The following is a 24,810-nucleotide window of genomic DNA, read 5'->3' as shown; positions in this document are numbered from 1 at the left end:
AGATGATGGGGGGCAATGAAAGGTAGGCCAACAGCAAAGACCTTTGAAGTAGGAGGAGTGGAAGGATGAGGCAGAGAGATATTTTTCAGAAAGGAAGAAAAAGGAAGAATTACAGCCATGGCCACTTCAAAAATCCTGCCTCTTCTGAACTGTACTAAGTACTTTTACTCTGTTTTCTCCATTGCAAAGTGAGTATTGCCATTAACTGCATCTTCACCACTAATCTAAGCCCAAAGATACTTTGAAGATCTTGTAAAATGTTCTTCTGCAGATATAAATGAAATCTAAAAGTCAGAAATAGCCATTCTACAGAAATGTTGACAACTAGTCATCTACATTATTTATGGTCAAAGCAGCACATCCACTTCCAATTCATCATGATATAATCCACTTTCCTCCCTTTTGCTGCTTACTTAACACTGACTCTTAGAGATCAGGCATTGCACACAAAAATGTGGTAACAGCAAACTTCAATATAGCTCTGCTTGATGCAGTCTGGTTCCATGATATATATGCATTATGATAACCCAAACATATACAACCACATACTCTTTCCAACAAACCTCTGTTTAATGTGCTGCACATGACAAACACATTCTGGAGATTAGCCAGGAATTAGTCAAGACAACTCAACAATTGAATATCTGATGATTATGTTGAGACGTATGTAGTGAATAAAACAAGGACAGCAGAAAGATTATTTCATAACAAAAAATGAGCAATACCCTAAAGAGACTGACTTTTTCACTATCTTTGCTTAAGTGAGGCCAGTTAAGCAACTTGAACCAAGTATTTTACTGATGATCATTAATTCCATTCCTCACCTTAGGACTGTAAAGATTAGTTTCAAAAACTCAGGTCTTTTGTTTGCCAGCACTGTTGTGGCATTGTTTGTTTAACTGCCATCCTTTACCATCAGGTGCATCTATAAAATGCAGACTACTTTCTTGTTTCATATGGAAAGCACTGCACAAAGTTCGATGGAACAATTGTAACAGCACCGAAAAGTGCACTGCCAACTAAGATTCTTCACAAGGATACAAACAGCATACAGAAATAAAGCACAGAACCACACGATGAACATTTAACCAAATATCAAATGGATGTTCAATACACAGGGATGTGCCACACATCTTGTGTTATGAGTAAGTCCCACTAATAATTTTCCCACTGAAAAAAATTACACAACATTATGAGAAATACAACTCCAAATATAACTTCAAAGCTGCACTGGCAACAGAAACTTACCATTACCTAACACTTTGCTGCATCTTACTACTGTTTTTCTATGAGTGTGTTTATATGCATGTTTGTGCAATCTCTCAGTTTAAAAAAAACAAGCTGAGGAGCTTGTCTCATATTGCATCACTGATGCATCTATTTGTGAACTACACAGATTCACCAGAGATGACAAAGTAACTCAGATGGAACCGATGTGTCTGCGAAAGCAAAACTGAGAGTCAATGAAATACTTTACAGAAGACATCTGATGTTTCATTGATGGCAGAACACTAAATTTTTAGTATCTTTAGTTTGATTTGAGAATCTGGAGAGAAATAGGAACACGGATTTGTTTTCTCCACCCTACTTTGTCCCACCTTTACATTATGAAAACTTGATTTCAGTTTCTGTGTACTGTGTTTGTACCATTCCAGTTCCCATTCTGTGAATGTCCCACCAAGGACTCCTCTCTGCTTCAGTCCCTTTGCTCAATCTTTCCTGGTTTCTTCTTTACTTATCTTCAGTTCAGCTTCTCTAAGCCCACAGCGTAAGTTTCTTTTCCCTTACCAACCCCTCTGCTCCAATTAACACAGATACAGCTCTCTTTCATTAAATATAGATCCACTTCCATGCTGCTTCAGTCTGGAAAGAGGGAAATGAAGCTCATCAGCGTTCCTGCTCTGAGTTCAGGCAAGTCCTAGATTAGGCCAGAGCTGCCACTGCAAAAACGTACCCAAGACAGAACATGCCAGTGCAGATTACATCTTTGGGAAATTATTTAACATCTAGGAAGTCTCCAGTGGGTCCATATAAACCAGATCTGCAAAGGTTTCACCAAGTGACAATCTGTGCAAATTTTCAGAGAAAGCAAGCAAGATGCGTCATCCTTGACACGATTAACCAATCCATCAAAGTCTCCATTCCAAACCATAAAGGACTAGTATTATTCAAAGTCAAACCCACTAAAATTTCTCCCTTGCCTTGTTCTCCAAATGGCTGAATGACACAGAAAATCTCATTTCAAGAGGCTAAACTTTGTCAGTATGGACTTAACCTAGAAGCCAACACACAGTCGAAACAGACAGCATTACCAGCTTTACCTACATAAACAAGAACTTAAATTACAGGATTCAAAGGAAAAAAAATCAATACAGGAATGCTTTTCAAACAGTAGTTTGATGCTTGTAAGCACATTCTCAACGCTAATAAAACCGTTCTTCTGAAATAATTTTCCTTATCCTCCAATGGGCAAGAGGCACATTGATTTCTTCTCAAAGAGAAACAATAATGCCTTGACTGTAATCTCAGGCATTAGTAAAGTATTTAAAAATCCTATGAGCATTCATGTTAGATGCATGCCTTGTCTGTCTTTCTAGAAGAAACAGCTATAATTAAAAATTGGTGTTTAGAAAGACTAGTGTTTCTATAAAATACAGTTTAAGGATACAAAAACATAATGACTTTGTGTTAAAATTATAGGACCTCAGTTATACAAAAATTTGTAACTGCCCACTTTGACAGTACACTTTGGGATCAGAGATTAATTTTTTTTTTCTTTTTAAATCATGCATAACTATCAAGAAAGCATTTCCATACCTCTGAAATTCTGTCCAATAAAAAAATCCAGCCCTCTTGAAAACATGCAGTAAAAAAAACCCCAAACAACCAAACAAAAGAAAAAAAGGAACACACCTAATTAATTCCCACCTTTTGCTGAGTTATTTTTCAATCCATAATACAGCCACAACTGAGATCAAAGTAACCTCATAAGGAGAGTTTCCTCGATATAAAAGAAGAGAGTTGTTGTCAGGACTCAGTGTGAACTGTTTGACTTGTGCTCTCTCTCATTTACCAGAAGGTGCTTTGTTTAGTACAGGACAGACCATCTTCTTCCAGGGACAGACTGTGTGTTTTTTAAAATGTGTAACACTTTGACGGAGTTATTATAGTACTTCATGTCTTAATTCAGTAGATACTTATTTAGGTTTTAAATACAACAGACTTCTGTTGCGAATTTTGCATAATACTACCTACACAATAAATTCCACCTCATGGGAGTTCCTATGCCAACCTCTACAGAGCACTATAAATACAAGGAAACATTTCAGAAGATTTAAATATCAATTCAACATACCACCACCAGAGTCTGAATTGACAAATTCTGAAATTTTTGCCTAGTAATTCCAGGTTTGACAGTTCATATTTTCCTTCAGCGACATTTGATCTTTGAAAAGTTTCAAAATTTAATTTTTATATATTTAGCAAAAGGCTATCAAAAGCTATGAGCATAAAAAGAAATCTAGAAAGTCACATTCAGAAAAGAAACCTAACACAGTTAATGTATGCAGCAAAGTTTAGGTATGCACAACAGTTCAGGTAAGGGCAAATAAAAACAGGTTAATTTAAAAGCAATGATACTGTTTCATTTCCATTTGCAAGATTAAAGTGAGCATATACTCAGTATATCATACAAGAGGACACATTTTTGTCCTGCCTCTCGAGCAGTTTTCCCTTTTTGGTTTAACACCAGCCGGAACTAATGAAACATTATACAAATCACTGCTATTACCTGAATCATGGGATACTTCGTTTCAGCAGGACTTCCAAATCCATTAACACCAATAAAGCTGGTGCTAAAGTATGAATCCGTTAGATTAGCATCAGCTAACCCACCACCATCCATTCCGGGAACTAAAAGGAAAAGAGAAAGAGAAAAAGAAAAATGCTTCAGAAAAAGTTTCCTTAACCATGGGTTTATTCACTAGTATGTATTTTATGGTTTGTTGGGTTGTTTTTTTGGTTTGTTTTTTTTTTGGCAGGGGAATAGAATATGACACTACTGTTTCTCAGCAAAACAACCAAAAACATAATAGTGCATGCCATGAAAAGGAAGTTAATGAAAGAAGTTACTAAATGAGAGCATTTGTATCATGAAGTTACAGCATAAATGCAGAAAGAAGCAATGAGGAGTGTGAACTTTAGAAATAAGAATAACAAAGATGATAATGATATCAGAAAGAAAATAAATCAATTAAAAAAACCTAGGAGGCAAGCTTATTTTATGAAACCCGAGTTCTTGCATGCCCTTCTTGGAAATATGTGTTAAGTAGAGTTTTGAACTGGATGCACTGGCTCTTTTAAAGGGTAACATATAGAAAATAAACATTTAAAAATATCTCAAACCCTTTCACAGAAAGCACAAACACTTTAAATGCTTCCCTAGAAGCTAAAGACAATTTTCATCATCTCTTTCTTTGTAATGTGGCAACAATTTCCTGAAATGTCGCCAAAAAAGTCTTTTAGATTGAAAGCAAGTGTGAAGGATGCAAGAAGAAATTCATCCCGCCTAGAAACAAGGGCTTCGACATACAAGACTTTAACCAGAAATACATTAATTCAATACAAAAAAACTACAAAGAACAACAAGAAGCTGTCATAATTAACACAAAACTCTCAAGAAGGTATTACTTCAACAGGAAAAACAAAAGCATTTACAATGGTATGCAGGCTGTAGTTCAAATGAACCTTCTGTAAAAGCCCCCACAGTAAATTATAAAAACACTAATCAGTATGGCCAGGCCACTGCAAGCCAACAGGAATGAATAATGGGTAGCTCCAAGGTAGGAAGGCACACATCCAACTCAGAGGAACATCCTGTACCAAACCATCCAACTTGAACTTCTGGGAGGACTCGCAGCCAGGTGGTGACACCCGGAAACAACTTCCTGATCCTAATCCTCAAAGGAAATAAAATGCAACTTAGTGGCACAGCTAAAGGAATGCATATTATAAACCCTAAATTTTCATCAGAACGGGAGTTTTCCTTCCAAAACAGACTGCATAACCTGGTGAGCCATTTCCGTGTGTTAGGCACAGGAAACAGCAAAAGGAGTACAGTCATACGTAACCACAGGAAAGGCTGGAAGAGGAGGATGACAAGCAGCATGCACACCACAGGCAGAAGGAAACACTGCCCAGCTGCACTCCCCTGAGACTGGAGCTGCATGAATCAGCCCACTGAGGGTAACACCAACACGAGTTCAAATGGAGAACTGTATGTGAGAGACCAAATAAATGGAGTATCTCAGTGGCAATAAACATCAGTTTTGCAACAGAAAAAGATTCTTGAACTTTTGCTGCCAAATCTAGAACATTATTTGTATATTCTGTAGGTTTGAAGGAAACACCAGAGAAACTTTAAAGATGCTAAATATTAATGAATTGCTACTTTTTACAAAAATTTTCAAAGTTAGCTAAGAGAATAGGAAAATAAAGCTCCCTCCACGATCCATGCTCTGGCTACTCCTTCATAATTTTAAGTAAGTAGCCACATGGAAACTTCAGAAGTCCTCTTGCAGCAGCTCTAAAAAAGACAAAACTTTTTGGATTTGTCTTTTAAATGCCTTCATTTGGGAAAATCACATTCAGAAGTCTAGGAAAAGTATTTTATAGTTCACCTCCTGTACTATGGAAAAGAGTAATATCTGCAGTAATGCCAATTAGTGTCTCATCCTTCCTACCACAGTCAGTCCCTAACTTACACTGTGAAGGTTAGCATTTTACAAAGGGTTTTCTGGCATCATGAAAAATACTAGGACTCGTTCATACAAGAAAATAAAAAAGATAGCAAATCCATGTCTAATAGTAAGCAGTTTCAATCCAGTTTGCCAGTAAATTATTCAAGGTTTTAACTGTGGTTTTTATTTATTCTAAAAATACATTTCCAATATAGCTTTCTCTGCCTATAACTCAGCCATTATCAAACTCCTGCAGTTTTTATGCTACACCTTGACTGACCAGCAAAAACTGTTTTATTTCCAGGAACAGCTGTCATTTCAAGGTACACTATAAAATTTTCAGCAGTATATCTGCTACTTTATCTTATGCTTTTGGCAGAAAATAGTATCTATCCAATTTTTAACAAACTAGCAAGATACTCCCTCAGATGACACCATCAGCTTTCCAAATCCTTCAGGCTCTGTTGAAGAAGTAAGAAAAAGACTATTCTTCCTGCTTCTCCCACTGCTCCTCACTATGCTAGAGTCATCATGAGAATCCAGGTACCTCCACTTCTCCCTTGAACAAATACAGTTAATGCACAAAATTCTTCAAACTGGGAAGAAGCAAATGAAAACTTGCAAGTTTTTCCACACTGAAAAGCCCCAGAGCTGGCCTGCAGTAACTCCAGACAGGTGGTACAGCTCAGTCACCCAATATTGACACAAAGCACTTGAACCTGTGGCAGTAACCTTGCCAGGGCACAGACACAGCACCAGATGCTTTGCTCCTGCCCTGGCTGAAACACCCTCAGTGCCAGGCAAGTCAAGCTGCAGGCAGGAGCAGGCTTTGGGCAGCAACCCCAGAGCTGAGCAGGGTGAGGATGCTGCTGGGATCTTTGACACTGCAGCCTTTCTACTGCTGGCATTTGCTATGCAAGCTTATCCAAGACACTTAAAGCTGCTCAAAGCTATAATTAAAGCTATTGGCACAGGGATATCTAACTGGGCACTTCAAACAGCAGAAGCTACTCGACAAAATTTTCTTTTATCTAGCTGCAGGAAGACCATCTCTGCGCTGAAGTGCTATGGTTTGGCCATACCAATCAGCCTCCTTGTGCCACTCCAACAAATCATTGTACTCCACTGCTGACCCACCTCCACAGCACTCAGTTCCACTAGTGCCACAGTAATTTCAAAATGGCTTTCAAAGCCAAGGATTTTTATTGTCCTCTTCCAAATGGTCTAGAAACATACTGCTAGCAGAGGGACCCAGAGCACAAGAAAGCATATTCCACAAGAATAATCAAAAGAAAACCATCAAAAGTACACTCATCGGAGCAGAGGACAGTTTTCTTGGCAGTAGCTCAGGTTTAGAACAGAATGCTCTGGAAGTGGCAAGTATAACTACTGCCTTCAAAAGAAAATTCAATACTAGCTTCCTTAAACCACCTTTCCTGTAGCAATTAGCCAGATAATTAAGCCAGCAGAAAAGATGAAAAAGGTAATTCTTGCATTTCTTATAGAGTGAAAAAAAGAAGTGCTCAATACATACTCCACTTGTGTTCAAAGGGATATTCAGCTTTCACACTGCTGATAGCCCAGCAAATATCTGAACAGCCAAAGCATTTTTACTGTATTTGCCACCTGGCCTTCTCTGTGAGAAGTAGACAACTTTCTCCTCCTTCTGCCAAACATTTAGCGAAACAGAAATTCTCACTTCTTCTTGAAGACCACAGTAGTTTAGAAAAATTATTTATCATAAGCAACCCATAAAAGGCCTGCAGAAGTGGGCACACTTTACCACACAAGAAGCGTGGTATTAAAAAAGCAGAAGCGTAAGCTGGAAAAAAAATACCTTAGTCCTCAAAGTTTTTATTCTTATGTGTTTACTAATTCACATCACTCCCTAGATTTGATTTATCCATCCAAATCTTTCCTACAGAACAACTGCAAGCAAACACTTCAAAACATTCCATACACCATGCCATTAAAATACCAGTGAAGTTCTGATGTCTGTCTTTTCTCTTTAAAGGCATTGATTACAACTTTCGATAAGTTCAGGCAATTTTAGGAAAATCTTGAATTAGCTATTATTTGTTAAAGGAATAAGTCTTTCTGTTGTGCAGCAGCACTATCCATGCATTGAAGCTGTACATATTTTCAACAGATCCTACTTGGAGAGAAGAAACAACTTCCTTGTAAAAGCAGAAACGATGACCAGGCAGGTCTGAGTAAAGAGGGATGTGCGAGTGAACAACAAAGAATCCAGAGGGGAAAAAATGCTAACACGTTATGTAAGCACCTGCGTGAAAATAGATGGAATTTTTAAATTCCATCAATATTCAAGACAGAAGGTACATCTTGGAAATTCTAGAAAGAAATTAAATAGAACATCTTGAGAAATTAAGACGAAGTTTTCTACTTTTTATACACATTATCTAATACATTTCTTGCTTGGTGAGTAACACTGCAGCTTAATGTGACAACTGCAATTAAAAATAAATATCTTCTTATATAATTCCTCTCCCACAGAATTTCAGCAGAAAGTAGGCTTCCCGCCAGATGCAGACACCAAAGAGGAAAAAAAAAAAAGAATAGTTACTTTTGCCTTACTCATGACAATGACATTTTTCAGAAACAAAGTATCACATCACAGCTTAAGTACTGCCATGAGCTCACCACATGTGCTTCAACTGAAGGCGTCCGTGACAGTGAATTTTAGTTTAATGCTTGTCTTGTCTACCACCAATACTATCAGAACACTGATACTATCTGAAAAGATTTTCTGATATCTTCATTCTATGATTTATCTAACCAGTAAACAAATACTGTATTATCCTAGACTACTACTTTTATGAATCCAATATCAGCACTAATGATCTCAGATGCTGTTCTTAATAAAAAAAGAATCCTTTCCAATAATGTGATATATTACTCCCAAAGTGAATGGGCTAAAGCAAGGCCACAACAGATTTAGCTGACAAATTCAAAAACAATATCTAGGAAGGTAATAAAACATAGACTGAAATAATTCATTTTGCTATTAGTACTTTTTCCCTAAATGCATAATTATTTTCAGGCTGGGTAAAAGCTTTATATATAATCTTGATTTAAACTCTCAGCACTGCAACAGTTACTTTTCACGTGCTGGTAAACTGAATCATAGGTTCATTGCACACATGTGCATCCTAAGGACAAGGTGTTATCTCAGCTAGATATAAAGCAGTAAAAACTACAGTGCCATATCTCCAGAGGAATTTACAGAGATAGCTATCCTAATATTGTGACAAAAACAATAAAACATTTATACAAAGCTTATCTAAGTAAGTCATTTAAGATTTGTGTCCTTTTAGTCAACTAGAAGCACTAGTATGTCAGAGGAGCTTACATTTGCTTTCCCTTTTGTACTGACATGTACATTTCCATACACCAGGAAATCCTGTGCTGGTGGTGTTAACCTCACTTGTACACCTCAGTGTTATTTTCTCCACAGTGCTCCTACTTGGAACTTGTTAGGGAAATTGGATTCTCTGCTGTTTTTATGCCTCTCTCATTTAATGCAATGTTTTTGAAACACAGACTAGGAATCTCTGAAACAGAGGCACCAACAAAGAAAATGAACTACGCTTCCAGGCATGAGAGGCAAAAATACAAGCACACGCCTGGGTTAGGGCGCTAGGACAGAGTGCAGTTGGAGGGCAGACAGCACAAATGAACCAAGTTGGCTGAAAGGCAGACAGGAAGCAAAACAATTTGGGAAATGCTGCCTTATTTACAAACACTCCCACTACGTGATGAGATATTCACGGGCAAGCAAAGGGAAACAGCTATCTTTACCATAATATTAAATGGCTGGGCTATCTTTTTTTTCAATATACCTCACATATCATAAAAGCATCTGATGAAGACAAAAAAATGCATAGGTGCCCTCCTTCTGCTCTGTAAAAGTCTTGTTACAGAGTCTAGAGCAGCTGGACTCCTTGTCATGGACCAAGTCCAAAAGCACAGTGATAATACAAATTAAAGTTGATACTTTCTCAAAAGAGTTATCAGAACTATTCTGTTAGCAGAAACAGTAATTTAAAGTGATACAATTACTTAATACCATAGCTTTCAGAGCTAACCCTCTCCAAGATCTTTTACAATTTCTAAAATATTGCACTGAACTATTCAATAAACTGCATCAATTTTTTCAAACATTTAAGCTTTTGTTTCAATAGCCTCCAACTAGAGCTCAACTTTTTTATAAAAATAATTTCATGAAGAATGTGCAGATAACCTGAAGAGAACATAAGGGTATTTTTCACAGGAGCTGGGAAGAATGCATAAAAGAAAGGAAAAGTCCTCCTGCCATTTGTCTCAGCAGTAGACCAACTGAAGTTGAGAGGATCTATCCATAAGATACAGGAATCACACACTGTATGACCAACTTGACAACAACTTGTATTGTTGTGGTCTCTCCTCTCACTTCTATATATCTGTGCTTTGTTTCTAAATCCCTATTCTCGAATTTTAAAAAGGCAGGAGTAAAAGGCTGTCAAAAAGCAAATAAAAAAATACGTGTATGTTCTAAGTACAAAATATCTTTGAGGATCAAACAAGGCAACTATATACTTGGAGCTTTTTTAACTACTAAAAGACTCACAAAGCCTATACACACCCAAAAGAGCATGATCAATTTCAACTCACGTCCATACACAGTGATTCACCACACCATTTTTCTGGTGGCACAAAGCATCACATCTTCACTAGAAAGTAACAAATCAGGAAAACATCAGGCACATCAGCTTACTATCTAAATCCCTGTACTGACCCCTTTCCATCAGCTGCCTCACAATCAAGATTATTTTTTCTGCTTTGGAGGTTCTACAGAAATGCTTGTGTCTATCACCCTAGCCTCAGTTACCATTAGTCCACTTTTTCCACAGCAGTCTAAATTTGCTTCTAGCTGGCTCCTTACACATGGAAACCTTTCTGAGATAATCCTCAGAGACACTATTTTCTGGACGTTCAAATCATTCCTGAAGGCTCACTACTACTGCAATACCTAAAAAATCAGTTTCTAATACTTCCTAGATAGAAATTAAACTGGGATGCCCTCAGTCTTGAAAAATAAGCTTCCAATTATTAAGATATAGCAGATAATTTGCTCATGTAACATAACTAACCCCAGACTCACACTCCTTTACATGTTTGCCTTTGAAGCAGGAAAACAATGACAAAATACTCCTACAGTATTCTTCAGTACCCAACACAGGGTGGGTTCTACCAGAAACAAGTAATTACCAATACTCCTCAGATATCCACAATTCCTGTGAAATATCTGGACTCTGAATGATTTCCTATACCATAAGAAAAACCCACAAGGTATATAAACAGATAAAATCAAAGCAAATTAATAGTGTATTTTTTTTTTTAAGTTTAACTGCCCTGAAAATCCCAAATAACTTTGCAGATTGAGAAATTTTTTCCTTCTCTTTCTTTTTCCTTAGCTCCCTGAACCACTTTCCTTCTATGGGCCATTCACTTAACAGCTGGACTCAACGATCCTCATGGGTCCCTTCCAACTCAAAATATTCTGTGATTCTGTTATTTCCACATGAAACACACAAAAGCAAAAAGAAAACCCATGTCTAATTGCCTGATTTCTGGAGCTGACATACGAGACAAAAAAGTGATTAAGTGAAGACAGTAATTTTCATTTCCTCTCATGCATCTCTAACTGATTATTAGTTTTACTCTTCAATTTTCAATTGTATCAGTCTCCAAATGCTAAGAATTGTTTTCCCATTTCTTAAAAATATTCAGAGCAAAACAAAATTAAAATTGTATGATCCATCAACTCCAGGAAAAGGCATTATGAAAATTAAAGGGGAGGTACCTCTAAAAGAAAAAAAATCCAACTGAGGTACACAACTAATACAGCATCACCCACAGAAAGTACAAACAGGTTTGAAAAAAAATCTCAACCATACACCTTTACTATAATAAGTATTCTCTCCACAGAAGTGGAAAAGAAACAAATCCCAGGAAAAGTGAAGAGTATGTGACGGACTGCAACTATACTAGTACTTAAAAGTTTCATATAACTGTTCCTAAACACTTCAACCTGTAAATAGTGAAGCGCTATAAAAGGTAAAAAAAATCTACATTTAGAATAACCCTGACCAGTTTCATGGCATCAAGAAGTGTAATCCAACAGCTTACCTTTACCATCAGTTTTGATGAATAGCTATCTTTCCATTTTTACCATATCAGCTGTTTCACCTTGTTTAAAAAGGAGCATACTGGCAAAGAATCAAAGCAGAAAACTCATGAATTTTCCTTAAAAAGCAGAAAATTCACAAATGCCTAAGTCTTTCCACTCCAAGCCTCCCGTATTTAGCGATTTCACAAAAGCAAAGCTGTAATGCTCACTAAACTAAACAGAGAGTGATTGCATATGGAATTGCTACAGCAGGGGCCACTACTGCCCTGACTAGACACAATATGCAGGTGGTTAGCTGTGGAAACAAAAATAATGCTCTTATTAGGACTGTGAAAACGAACTTGATGATTTTATTAGGCCAACCTAACACATGCCAAGTCTTCATGTCCCTTCCCACCTTCTCGCAGGCTGGCAATAAAGTCCATTCACAGATGGGCTATTCTCAGCAGCCATAGAAAAATGCCACCTTGCAGAAACACAGGACTGTTTCCCAGCTACAGATTTCCGAGAAGGGCTTTGCAAAAGGCTCTCTAGCAGACAACCAGATGAAAACACGTCCCAGTGAGAGGGTGGGCCAGGCTCTGGCACTGGGAACTCATGCAGCAGCAGCACTGCCGCTGTGGCCAGCTCCCCACCCACCACCAGGCCCAGAGTACACCTGGCACTCCTCGGCTCAGCACCCCAGTGTTTTACAGGAATCAGAAGCCAGAAAAGAAAGGGGGAGTACTACCTATTATGAACTTCACAGCAAAAAGTGGAGCAGAATCAGCAAATGTTCAGAGCTACACTTCAGCTTGTATCTATCAATATACAGTATGAGGTCTACATGCAAAAGAATATTCCACCTGTGCAACTACCTGAAAGATAACAAATACGATGGCAGTCGTCCATGCAACTTTAACCTGTCTTAGGTACAGGCATGACACATTTTAACACCACACAACTTTCCTCTCCACCTTCCCTCAGGCAGCACAGAGAAGGGATGGCGGCCTAGGAACAAGCCCGCAGCAAAGCAGGCTGTTTGTCTGCTGCTTACAGAAGCTGCAAAGTGCCACAGAGAACAGAGGCCACATACAAGAAGAGAAAATCTTTATGCTACCAAGCCCTTTACCCATCCTTCCACAGGCTACTCCTTTAAATCCTGGTGATCAATCATATATTTTCCCCTAAACAGCAAGTACCAGTCATTTCCCCACCTCTGCTCCTTCTATAGCCTTCTGACACGTGGGACATACATGTATTAGAAAAGCACCATGCGCAAATTTAAACACTGGAAAAAATGCATTATTTTCCTTTGCCTCTTATTTTGTCACAGAAGTTCTTTGTAAAAATGATTAATTTTTAAAATAAAATTTTAGATAGGCAATATCAACTACATTCCCTATTCTGTATGCAGTCAGCAGGCCACCTTACTCTTGGAAGGTGAACCATGCAGAAGGCTGAGCACTCAGCTCTGGTGGAAGAAGCAGAATGGTGCTCTAAACACATGTTCCATGTCAAATAGTCTGGGGGCAGTGGGCAGCAGCACGACCTTCTGAGAGTGGGTGGTGCTCATGGGCATGGTCAGTCTTGCTCCCCAGGAACACAAAAATCCACATCATCAAGTCAAAGCCATATTAAGCCCACTACCTCATCTCTGACATTGGACAGCAGTAGGTATGTGGACAAAAGCATAAGTATGAGGCAAGGATACAGCAGGATTTCCCAGCAGCCTTTCAGCCATACATAAGTAGGAAAAGAGGAGCCCAATCCAGAGATGGGGAATTTTTTGTATTTAATCATCTCAAGCAGAGTTTTCTTCCAAGATTATCTGATCACTTCTGGAATTCTGTCAGATGTTAGCACTCAAAACATCTATGGGCACAGAATAACTTAAACACACATCACCTGAGAAACTCTGCCTGGTTAGCTCTGAGGATGTCAGTTGCTCATTCCTCTTCACACTCTAATAGTGAAATACTTCCACACTGGAACATTTCTTACATTTTCACTGTTCACCACCTCCTCATCACTCCACATTTCTACCACCCATGTGGTGAAAATAAGTTGGTATTTGGGGAGTCCTTGTGATTACCACAGAAAAACCTGTAAGTAAATTAATAATCCTGTACTCAAAGCAGGATTAGAGTAACACGCATGTTAGAATAAGGCACTGACCCACTTTTAACAATAAATAGGACTACCCAGTTAATTAGTCAATGAGCATTATCTGCTCTGTGCACTGAATGAGGCTGGTGTCCAGTGAGGAAGGAGCAAGAGAAGGTGGCACCCACAGTCACATTAAGACTACCAAATACTTCTGCATTAGACAGTCAGTGACTATACAGGCAGGTGATTTTTGACAATTCCCAATTTCATAGTCTTAACCTCAGAACTTTTTTTAATATGACTTCGTGTCTTACTTCCTACAGCTACAGAAATAAAACTTTCATTCCAACCACTTGGATATCATACTGTTAACACCACAGGCCATCAGCAAGGTAAGGAATTTAGATATTAGCTTGTCAGTACACATCAACTTCAGATTTTGAAGAACTATTTTCCTTATTTTTTTTCACAAATGCATCCCAAAGCAGAGAAGTTTACAAGTGAGACTAGGCCCATTTCCTGTCTTTTCAACTTGAATTTCCCTGTCCTTCGTTTCTGGGCTCTTTCTCCTGGCTAGTGTCCTTCAAGATCCTCTACCAGTCAAAGCTCTTGCCCCCTACAGCAAGTGATGCAGCCTTCCCAGCAGACAATCAGTGACAGCATCACAGTGAGTGGGCTTCTCCATTCGTGGTGTCCTCACTCCTCAACTGGGTACAACTGCAGCAAGCACCTTCAATAGAAGCAAGTGTTTCAAGTAATTTGACTGCTCAGCAGTATCAACCCCCAAGCACACACAGATTTTGGAAGTTTTTGCCTTAGATTCAGTGCATGGGCAATATTTTTTTAACTGTTTCTTAGACGAGCATCCTTCATACAGGAACTTTTAGCTGCAAACTAAAAGTTATGCATCCTCTCCCCAAGTCTGAATCCCCTAACCAGTTTCTTTCACACAGGAAAAAAGTGTGTTTCACACCAAATGCTGTCCAAAAGAAAAATTAACAAAGGTTGACTTATTGCTGCTGAATCCCTCCAACATATTTCTATTTAACTAAAAAAAAAAAAAAAAAAAGGTAAGAGAGTCTTCAGCTTGGATAACTTAAGTTTAACAAAAATCTGGAAGACTTTTAATAGAAAGCCTTATGCATTAAAGACCCCTGCTGAAAAGGGAGACATGACAGTGTTGTGTTAATGTAAGACACTGAGAAGCTACCAACTAGAGATAATACTCAGCGGCACAAGCTCATCACACCTGGCAAAACAATAATTGCAGGATCCTGAAAGATTTATCTAGCACTAAAATCCTACATACAAGATGTTCAGCATGGTTGCATCTTAATTTCAGAAAAAAATATGGTTGTGACCATTTAGTAGCTAAAGCGTTTAATATAAATAAATGCCAGGTTTGTGTAAAAAAATCAGTAATGCAGCCAAGCTTAATATACTCATGTAAAGAGGCACGGCTTTTCTGAAGGAGCATGTTTTCCTATCCTGCCAAACGCCGCATCACCTACAAAACAAATGGTTATTAAAATCAGTTTACTGCAAGCTCCATCTGACTATCGGCCTGCACATCAGAAGGATGGATGCACAACCAACCAGCAACAGCAGTGCAGCTCTGCATGACACACAAGGCGTCTGAACTCTCACCACTTGAAAAGGGGCCGCGCATGAAGGCTGGAAAACCTCAGAAAAAAAACATTGAAACCATTTCTGCTCACAGTAGTAAATAACGTAGACATCTACCACAGAATCATAGTAACATTTAAGGCTGGAAGGAATCTGGGGATCATCTAGTTCAACCCCCCAGCCAAGGCAGGATCACCTAGAGCAGATAACACAGAAACCCGTCCAGGTGGGGTTTGAATGTTTCCAGACAGGGGACTCCATTATCTCCCTGGGCAGCCAGTTCCAATGCTCTGACACCCTCAACGTAAAGATATTCTTTCTCACGATGAGGTGAATCACAATTTACAATTGTTTTTTTTTTTTTGTTTTTTTTTGTAATTTTAACGTCGTATTTTAGCTGGAGCATTTAAAACTTCCAAGAGCCAACACACAAAATACGCTGTTCCGAACAGCCCATGCAAGGGTACCGCACCGGAGAGCGCTGCCTCCCTGCTGCCGGCCTGACTTCGGCCAGGGAGTACCTGTGAACCCGCACCAAGCCTAGCGCTAGAGGGACGGACGGACAGCTGCCCGGGAGCCCCCGTAAAGGCACACAGGAGGAGCCCCTTCGCACAAACACCTGCCCGCTCCTTCCCATCGGTACGAGCCGGGTGTCCCCTTGGCAGCCGGCCCAGCCCCGTCCCCGTCCGGGACGGCCGCAGGCGCGCGGGCGGCCCGGGGTCCCCCGCCACCACCATGGCTGTTGTTGTTTGTTTCCGGCAGCACCGCGGCGTGCCGGCGATGAGGAACAACGCGGCGCCCGCCGCCCCCTCCCGGCAGCGCCCCCCCCACCCCCACCCCCGGCCGCCCCGCCGCACTCACTCGCCAGCCGTGGGCCATCCAGCCCCCCGCCGCCGCCGCCTCCGCCGCCTCCCGCCCCCAGCTCGGCTTTCTTAGGCCCCACCACCGCTGCCGCCGGCCCCGAGCTGGCCCCGTGCGCCGAGTATCCCGGCCCGGCGGCGGCGGCGGGCGGGGGGATGCCGAGCGGGAGCCCGCCGAGGGGGGGTGCGGCGGGCCCCGGGCCGGCGGGGGCGGCGCCCGGCTCCTCATGCAGGAACTGGCACTCCTCGCCGTAGAAGCAGGTCTTGTCCTTGGCGTAGTAGCGGCAGAACTTCAGCTTCACGGCCGCGCCGCCGCCGCCGCCGGCCCCCGCCCCGCCGGCCGCCGGACCCGCCACGCCGACCCCCGCCCCCGGCGGCGGCCCCACCACCGGCGACGGCGACGAGCAGGGCAGGCCGCTGCTGTTCATGGCAACCGCCCCGCCGCCGGGGTCGGCACCATGGGGAAGGGGGCGGGCAGGGGGAAGGGGCGCGGGGACCGCCGTCACCCCGGGTCCGGCTCCGGAAGGGGCAGGAGGAGGAGGAGGGGGCGACTCCGCGCCTCTTAAAGGGGCCGCGCGGCCCGGGGCGGCGGCGCCTCCTCCTCCTCAGCGGTCCCGGCGCTCGGGGTTGTTTATGCCATTTTCCTCTTCCTGAGCGGCCGCGCCTGCGCCGGCGCGGAGCATTCTGGGTAGCGCCGGCGGCCGGGCCGGGGAGGCGATGGGGGCGCCGGTGCTGCGGGCGGGGGAGGGAGCCAGGGCGGGAGGGAGCGCGGGGGCCGCGGAGCCGCGGGCGGCCGAGCGCCGTGTCCGGCGGGGCGCAGCGCCGGGGCCGCGGCGGCGAGGGGCGGTAACCGCCCGCGGCGGGGGGCGGCGGGCGGCAGGTGAGCCCTGGCACACGGCCCGGTCCCTGCCCCGGGGCCGCTCGACTCCCGGGCGCTCTGCCAGGCTGGATCTCCAGCCTCCTCCCGCATCCCGGGGCCGAGGTCAGAGCACCGGCGGTCCCAGCAGGATCTCAACCGGTTTCCCTCCGCAAAAGTCTCGGACCTCTTTCCTGCCGAAAAATCGCGCCGCAGCCTGCTGGCCGTGCCTGGCCTGCCGGCATAACGGGAACGCGGCCTGGGGGATTCTCCCTCTCCAGGTGACGAGACGCAGTTTTTAAGAAAATGCTTCACATCTTTTCCCCGGAGCTTGGAGAACTTTGTTACGTCAATTTTATCTGACTCTCTTGCAGTGCTACTCGAGCTTTTAATTTTTTCGATTTTTACTCAAGTCAGGTTGTTGGCATATCTTGTGGGGCAATCACTGGGATTGTGCGTGTATAGGTAGTTGAGAAAATATAAATATAAGAAAATATGTAGTTGAGAAAATAAAGTGCACTTGACATTATTTTGGTAAGAAAAACATTTACTGTAGAATTAAGATTACTTCTTGTCTATCATAGCCTTCTCTCTTATTAAAAATGAAAAGAAAATCAGGGCCTGCCTAGAAGATGCTTTGACAGTTTGTGTGAAAAGAAATTTAAAAATAATGAGTGAGCTTGTCTCATTGGAACAAATCAAAGTCTTTCTTCCTCAGATAATGTTCAAAGACCTTGAGAAATAAACATGTCTTAAGCTGAAATCTCAAGATCAAAAATTTTGGACAGAAAACTAGATAAAGAACAAGACTACAACAGTCCATGCTTCAGTTTTAGACTGTATCATCTCTCTGTCATTCCCCAACAATTTTTCTGCAAGTTTTTGCCTTAGTTCAGGGCTTGGGCATTTTTTTTAACCGTTTCTTAGACGAGCATCCTTCATACAGGAGCTTTTAGCTGCAAACTAAATTAAGCATCCTCTTCCCAAGTCTGAATCCCCTAACCATTTTCTTTCACACTGAAAAAAACTTTTACTTCCTTTAAACAGTGTGGCAAAGAGCTCACAGCTTCTGTCTTCCTCCAAGCACGAAAAGTAGGCCAAAGGGTGTAAAGACCCTGTTGGTTTCTCCATTAAAATCTCAATGTCAGAGCTCAGACAAACCACAGCAGATTCCACAAGGGAGAAAGACCTCATAAACGCCTCAACCGTGGGAAACATTTCACTCCAACTTGCGCCTGCTGAGATAACCAAAATCAGTTTGCTTTAGTGCATAGATCGGTCTATCGGTCCCAGCTGCTTTGGGTGAGGTGCCCGCGGTGCTGCTTGGCTGTGTGTCACTGAGTCCCCTGGCATTAGTGTTATGCCTCGGAGGACTGAAAACAAGGGCTTCCCTGCACTCCTGCAGCTACACACAGGTGCTTGCAGGTGACATTTCCCTCAGCTGCTGCAGTGAAGAGAGAGTCCGGGAGTGCACTGTTTTCTTTCGCTTTGTCCTGCTGATTGGTGCCCAGGGAAAATGCCAACAGAAGGTGGAGGTCTCAGGCAGATGGGGACTTTAGGGTGCATGGGTTCATAGAGGGGAATGGGAGATAAAAGGTGGTGTGTTGAGGTAATGCCAAGGTGTGAGGGGGAGACGGGAGTCCCGTATCATCCTCTGCTTAAGCCATATTGTCAATAGTCTATTTATCACCTCATATTCCAGGAATGATGTCCCTTGAAAAACATCCCTCCCCAGAGGTCAGACTGAGTAGAAAAATTGGACGTACATGTGAGGCGGTTTGAAAGGGAGGCACAAAAACGTTGGTAAGGGAGAAGAAGAATCTCAGCTTTCACCCAGAGTTTTCCCAAGATCTGTGGGTCTTTTGTCTGGAGCTTTAGTATTGTGGATTTAATGGTATCAAATTATCTTACAAGAGATTTGATGATACTCATAGGGTAATACCTTTTCTGGGTAAACTGGTTGAGCATGAAGTTTATTCTTCCAAGCAAAGACTTGAGATGCATAGCCACTCCCATCGCTGAAGTGTATTCTAACGTGTGTGTTCAGCCTTGTGAATCTGCTTTTCCCACAGCTCTTTTGCTGATCTCTGCATATGTCTAATATTACACGTACACGGTGAGGAACAGGGACACAAATGGGCTTGTGTATGCACAACCCACATTTATTCTATCTGCATGCTGTAGCTCACGTTCAAAACATTCCCACTGGATGTGGGAAGAGTTGAGGGAGTGGACTGGGCAGTAGTGCATGATCCTGCCAGCCTGAGTGCCCGGCTAGCAGTGAGGTATGCAGTATGGTGGCAAGAATGTTGGGGTTCTCCCCCACCAAAGTCAGCCGGAGCCACTGATTAGCAAACCTACTTGGAAATGTCCCTCATGTTTTCTACATTGTGTTGGCCAACAGAGCAGAACCAAAAATGGGAAGAGGCTCAAGGTGGCTTGAACCTCTTTTTGTGATTCTGGCAAGCTTTCAGCTCTCCTGTCTATTCATTTCTGTTTGCTATATCCAAGGATGTGGCCTGAAGACCGCCCAGCAGGAAGTGAGTGTCCATATGGGGAGCCTGGCATCTTCTCATTGATCATGTGTTCCTCTTCAGATCCTGATTTTTATTGCCAGTTCCTGCTGGTCAGCCAGAGTACTGAGGAGGCCCAGAGACCATTCTCTGTCTGCTTCAGCTTGCTCCCCTGCTTTGCGTAGTGCGTGGAGATGTACTGTGCAATCCTGCAAAGGAGTGATTGATGATGTTATTTTTTTCACAAAACTAGGTCCCCTGATCATTGCAGCTGGCACCTCTGTGGAGAATGTTGCTGTACTTTCATGAAATTCAGGAAGCAAGAGGAAGGAGAAACAGATAGATACCCCTGGGTCTTGTCCCACTTTGTAGTTAAGTGATAACTGTGGTGTGCTTTTCGACCCAGAAAGGGGAAAATACTGCTGTATGCATGCGTGCAGCCATGGCCAAGTGACAGAGTTTTTATGAGCTGTGCTAGAAAGGCAGAACCAAACATTATGAGATGAAAAATCGAGGCGGGGGGTGGGGGGGGGGAGGGAAGCCTTGGAAAGGAAACATCTGCCGAGAGCTCTTTTTCCCAGCCAAATCAGCTTACAAGGGCCAAGCAGCTCCCCCTTAACATTTGAACCACTCTTGAGAAAGCCATGTTTGCTATTGAGTGTGACAGTTTCTCTTTGTGCCAACCCAGAATTAACATGTTTATTAAATCATGTGGAAACAGATCCTTAAGTGCAGGCTGGCATCAGATAATGCAAATGAATAACAATACTTTTTAAGGGAAAGTTTCTGTAGCTGACTTTTTTTTAAGGTATAGGCAAGACAAGTTTTGTAGGTAGGAATCTTGTTTAACCAACCAAGTAGCTGAAAAAAGTGATGTGTGAACACTGGGTTTTTTTCCAACAGTACTGGTTGGGTCTATTAGAAGATACTATCTCTACTTACAAAACTGGCCTTAGTAGTATTGAAACAGATCAAAGTAAATACTTCTAAAAAAAGTTTTCACATAATCTGAATTTAACTTGTAAAGTCTATCATTATAGTATATAATTAAGGAAAAAACCAGGTGTGATCAGGGTCCACAGTAATATTAGACAAGAATTTAGCATTTATGAATTTTTCATAATTGCTAATAATTCATGGGGTTTTTTTTCAAATACACCCTGATACTTCAGATATATATACACCAGCTGCTGTCTGAAGTCAGAGAGAGATGGCCACTCTTGAGGAGATTATTCCACAAAATTAGGCAGTTTTTTATCTGCCTTTGAAATATTTGAGAATTACTAGTATGGCAGTCAGGATATTGGACCGCATGCACTGATCTGTTGTGGCAATACTCATGGTTCCCTAACTGGGCAGTTGTCTTTACTTACAGTATCTGGGAGAAACCAGGAGTTGCTCCCAACCAGATTCTCATTCATGTGCAAAAAGAAATTCATTTCAACTCAGTGAAATTTTGAATTCAAATCAAGCCGCAAATCAGGAGTTGACCCTGAAGTGCTCTTCCTAACACCTACATCAATAATGTATGCTAACACTTATATTAATAATGTATGGGGGGAAGGTCTAGCCCTAAGCTAGAATTAGTATTAGTAGGAGCACTATAATGTAAGTCTAGTTTCACTGTGCTGGTAATCCGATCGTATGGTTTAGCTAGAGAATTTCTTACCATGTGGCTGTTCCCACTGGCATATGTTTTATTTACTCGTTGTGGTGAAGGCCAACCAGGATGTGACATAAGCTGGATAAAATACTTGATAACAGAAACTGCTTTCTCATGGTGGAAAAAAGCCCTGCTCACTCAAAGAGTGCTTTACTGTCATATACATGTGTATGATACATTCATTCAACCCTTTCCGATCCCAGTCCAACATCTTTAGGAATAAGTTAGTATGGCAGAATTTATAAGTATATTTTGGCTTAGTCCAGTAGATATGAACTGTCCTAGCTGGTGGCATCTTACACTGAAGCTTTTACACTGGAAACCTGACATATTTATTAATATTTCTGATACCAGATCAGCTGGATCACCAGCAACAGATTTTCATTATTAAACGGTAGTTTCTCCTTGCCCGAACCACAAAAGAAAAGCAAAATATCTTCAATGGAATCCTAGCAGCTACCAGTGCTGAATGCATCAGGTGGAAGAGAAAGCAAAGCATTAGGGTCAAAGGACAAATATCCACTTGCCTGGTAGATATGTAAGTATTTAGACAGGTCTTTGTCAGGCCACCCTACTGACAGTGAGCACTCGTTGGCTGGGATAGATGTCTGTTATTTTCAGAACAGAAGTACAAACTGTCTACCCCTGTTTTCTGAGGGCAAAACCTCCTGTATATATGTGTAGAGTTGAAAGGGGTACAGGAAAGTACAAAACATGTAATTGACAAAGATATTAAACTGGTTTGGTCCCAAAACTGATCCCTCAGGAATGCCACTTGTCACTGCTCTCCACTTGGACATCAAGCCATTGGCTGCAATTCCTTGAGTGTAAACATCCAGGCAATTCCTTGTCCACCAATTGGTGCCTCTGTCAAGTTCATGTCTCTCTAGTTTAGACACAAAGTTTCATGCAGGACAGTAGCCAATTCTTTGCACAAGTCTGGGTAAATGATGTCAGTGTCTCTTCCCTCACACACCAAAGCTGTAACTCTATCACAGAAGGCCACCAGATTTGCCAGGTGCCATTTTCCCTTAGTGAAGTCATGTTGGCTGTCACCAGTCACCTCCTTATTTTCTATGTGCCTTCTCAGAGTTTCTAGGGGAATTTGCTCCATGATCTCGACAGATATCAAGACTACACTGACTACACTGACTACACTGGTCTGTAGTTCCTTAGGTCTTCCTTTTTACCTAAAGATGATAAGGGATTGGGGTATGTGGTAAGTGATTGGGCATGAAATGGCTGGGTCTGTTTAGCCTGTAGAAGAGAAGGCTTGGAGGGAACCTTATCAATGTGTATAAATATCTGATGGGGGAGCCAGACTCATTTCTGTGGTATGCAGTGACAGGACCAGATGCAGTGCGCACAAACTGAAATGGGAAGTTCACTCTGAGTATCAGGAAACATTTTTATACTGTGAGATGGTTTAAGTGCTGAATAGATGGCCAGAAAAAGTTGTGGACTCTCCATCCCTGTTGGTATTTAAAACTGTACTGGATGTGCTCTGGGGCAGCCTGTGCTAGCTGATCGTATTTTGAGCATAGCACTGGACCAGGTGATCTTCCAAGGTGTCTTAAAACCTCATTCATGCTGAGGGACTGTGTACCAGTGTGGGCTGTGGAAAAAAAAGGGGCAACCTGCCAGCCAAGAAAGCTTGTTGCCCAGCATGGTATTTTCCTGTTTGCATCGATTTCTCTGATGCCTGTGGAATCCTATACTTCCTTTTCTCATTTTGGCATCCTTGCAAATATGTACCTCCCTAGTTTTCATATCATTTCAGCTCCTTCCTTTGCACTGCAAAACACACTAACTTGTGTTCAGCACCACAGTACAATACTATTGACTCCTTCAGTGTGTCTAAGGCAGTCTTGTGAGAGATCGTGCATTCATATCCATGAATAATGCTGGCCTCTGTGCCCCATTGCCCCTGCAGTCACCTTCGGGATGTTTTCTGTGTCTTCTTTTAGCTGTGGTATGTCTGTCTAATTCTGATTCACCTGCATTTTTATTTTGGCTTCCTTAATGCAGAAGGTATTTTATAATTGATACCAGGTATCAATAAAAAATAAAAAAAATCTGGATTTCATCTCTGAGATGTTTCTGAGAACAGTTTACCAACACAGAGTTTATTTGCCTAGGGATTCTTTTTTTCCAGGTTCCGAACAATTGCAGAATGAATGCTTAGCCCTTGGCAAGTAAAAATAACAACAGAATGGAAAATAAAATATCATTTTATATATAAAATACAACAGCCGAGCAAATAATAAAAATTCCCCCAGTCTATCCTGGAGCATCATAGAGGAGATGCTCCAGCTTAATCCTTAGAAATGGATCTGCTTTCTGCCCAGTGACTGTGACGCATAGCTGTGCAAGCTGGGGAGATCTGTCTGGCCCTCTGATGTCCTATTCTGGTACAAATCAGTGGGGCTTGTTGGCACCAGCAAGTGCAGCTACACCTGGGCCAGTTCCACCTCTTACACACCAACGACCTGGAACCGATGAAGAGGCTGCTCCTGAAGCACCATGCTCCAAGGAAGGTGGCAAGCAGGGACAGGCTGAGGGCAGAGGGACTCTGCCTCTACAGGCTCGTGTCTGAGCCTTGAGGCCTTTATTTTTATTGCCTAGACAAGTCATCTGTGTAACAACAGCTGTAACTCACTTTGAACCTTCCTGCAAACAGTGCTGGTTCCCTGTTCCCTCTGGTGTAAGCACAGTCCCATGCTGCAAGCCTATTCCCTGCCTGGGTGGCAGCCCCCAGAATCTTGGAGGTGACCTCAGCAGGTCCTCTGTGACCAGCACAGCAAGTGCTCAACAAGCACGGGAAACCTCCCTTGGCCCGCCACAACAGATGTGGCAGGGTATTCCCATGGTGTTGCACAAACTTCATTTGGAATTTTTTTTTTTTTTGAGCTCTTTAGCTCGGCAAAACACTTTCTCTTCCCCTCATCAGGACTTGTAGAAATTATGCTTACTGCCAGTGCATGAAAACAGAAATTGTAACTGCTTCAAAAATAAGAGTTGAAGTGAGACAGCAAAAAGTCTTCACCAAATTTGCATGAGAAAATATGTCTTTGTAAATGTGAGCAAAGGACTGGAGCCTGAGCAGCTGAAGTGGAGGCAGCTGCTCAGCTTGGTGGAGGCATCCTCTGACAGAAGGAAGATGCTCCCCAAACCTCAGAGAGGCCCCTCTTCTCCGTGTCCCACAGCTGTTCCCTTGTGGCTCAGGTCTTGAGTCCTCTCTTTTGAAGAAGTGGTTTCACTGTGGGCAGTGACATG

At 42.2% G+C, this 24,810-nt stretch overlaps 1 protein-coding gene across 6 annotated transcripts in view; it reads right to left on the bottom strand.

Moving 5' to 3' along the window:
- PAN3 (poly(A) specific ribonuclease subunit PAN3) overlaps positions 1-17,151 on the bottom strand; it is a 97,930-nt gene extending 80,779 nt beyond the window's left edge. For all 6 annotated transcript variants that reach the window (XM_066175939.1, XM_066175935.1, XM_066175937.1 and 3 more), the window contains exons 1-2: positions 16,504-17,151; positions 3,791-3,912 (exon numbers count right to left, since the gene is read on the bottom strand). In XM_066175939.1, coding sequence (XP_066032036.1) covers positions 3,791-3,912; positions 16,504-16,930 — 549 coding nt within the window. In that variant the 5' untranslated portion in view covers positions 16,931-17,151. The remainder of the gene's footprint in view (positions 1-3,790; positions 3,913-16,503) is intronic.
- Positions 17,152-24,810: the final 7,659 nt, after the last annotated feature.

This window comes from Chamaea fasciata, unplaced genomic scaffold (assembly GCF_029207755.1).
Source record: "Chamaea fasciata isolate MVZ Bird 193981 ecotype frontalis unplaced genomic scaffold, bChaFas1.0.hap1 SCAF_2, whole genome shotgun sequence".
NCBI lineage: Eukaryota > Metazoa > Chordata > Aves > Passeriformes > Sylviidae > Chamaea > Chamaea fasciata.
The sequence above is the reverse complement of the archived record's forward strand: the minus strand, read 5'-3'. Positions and strand labels throughout refer to the sequence as shown.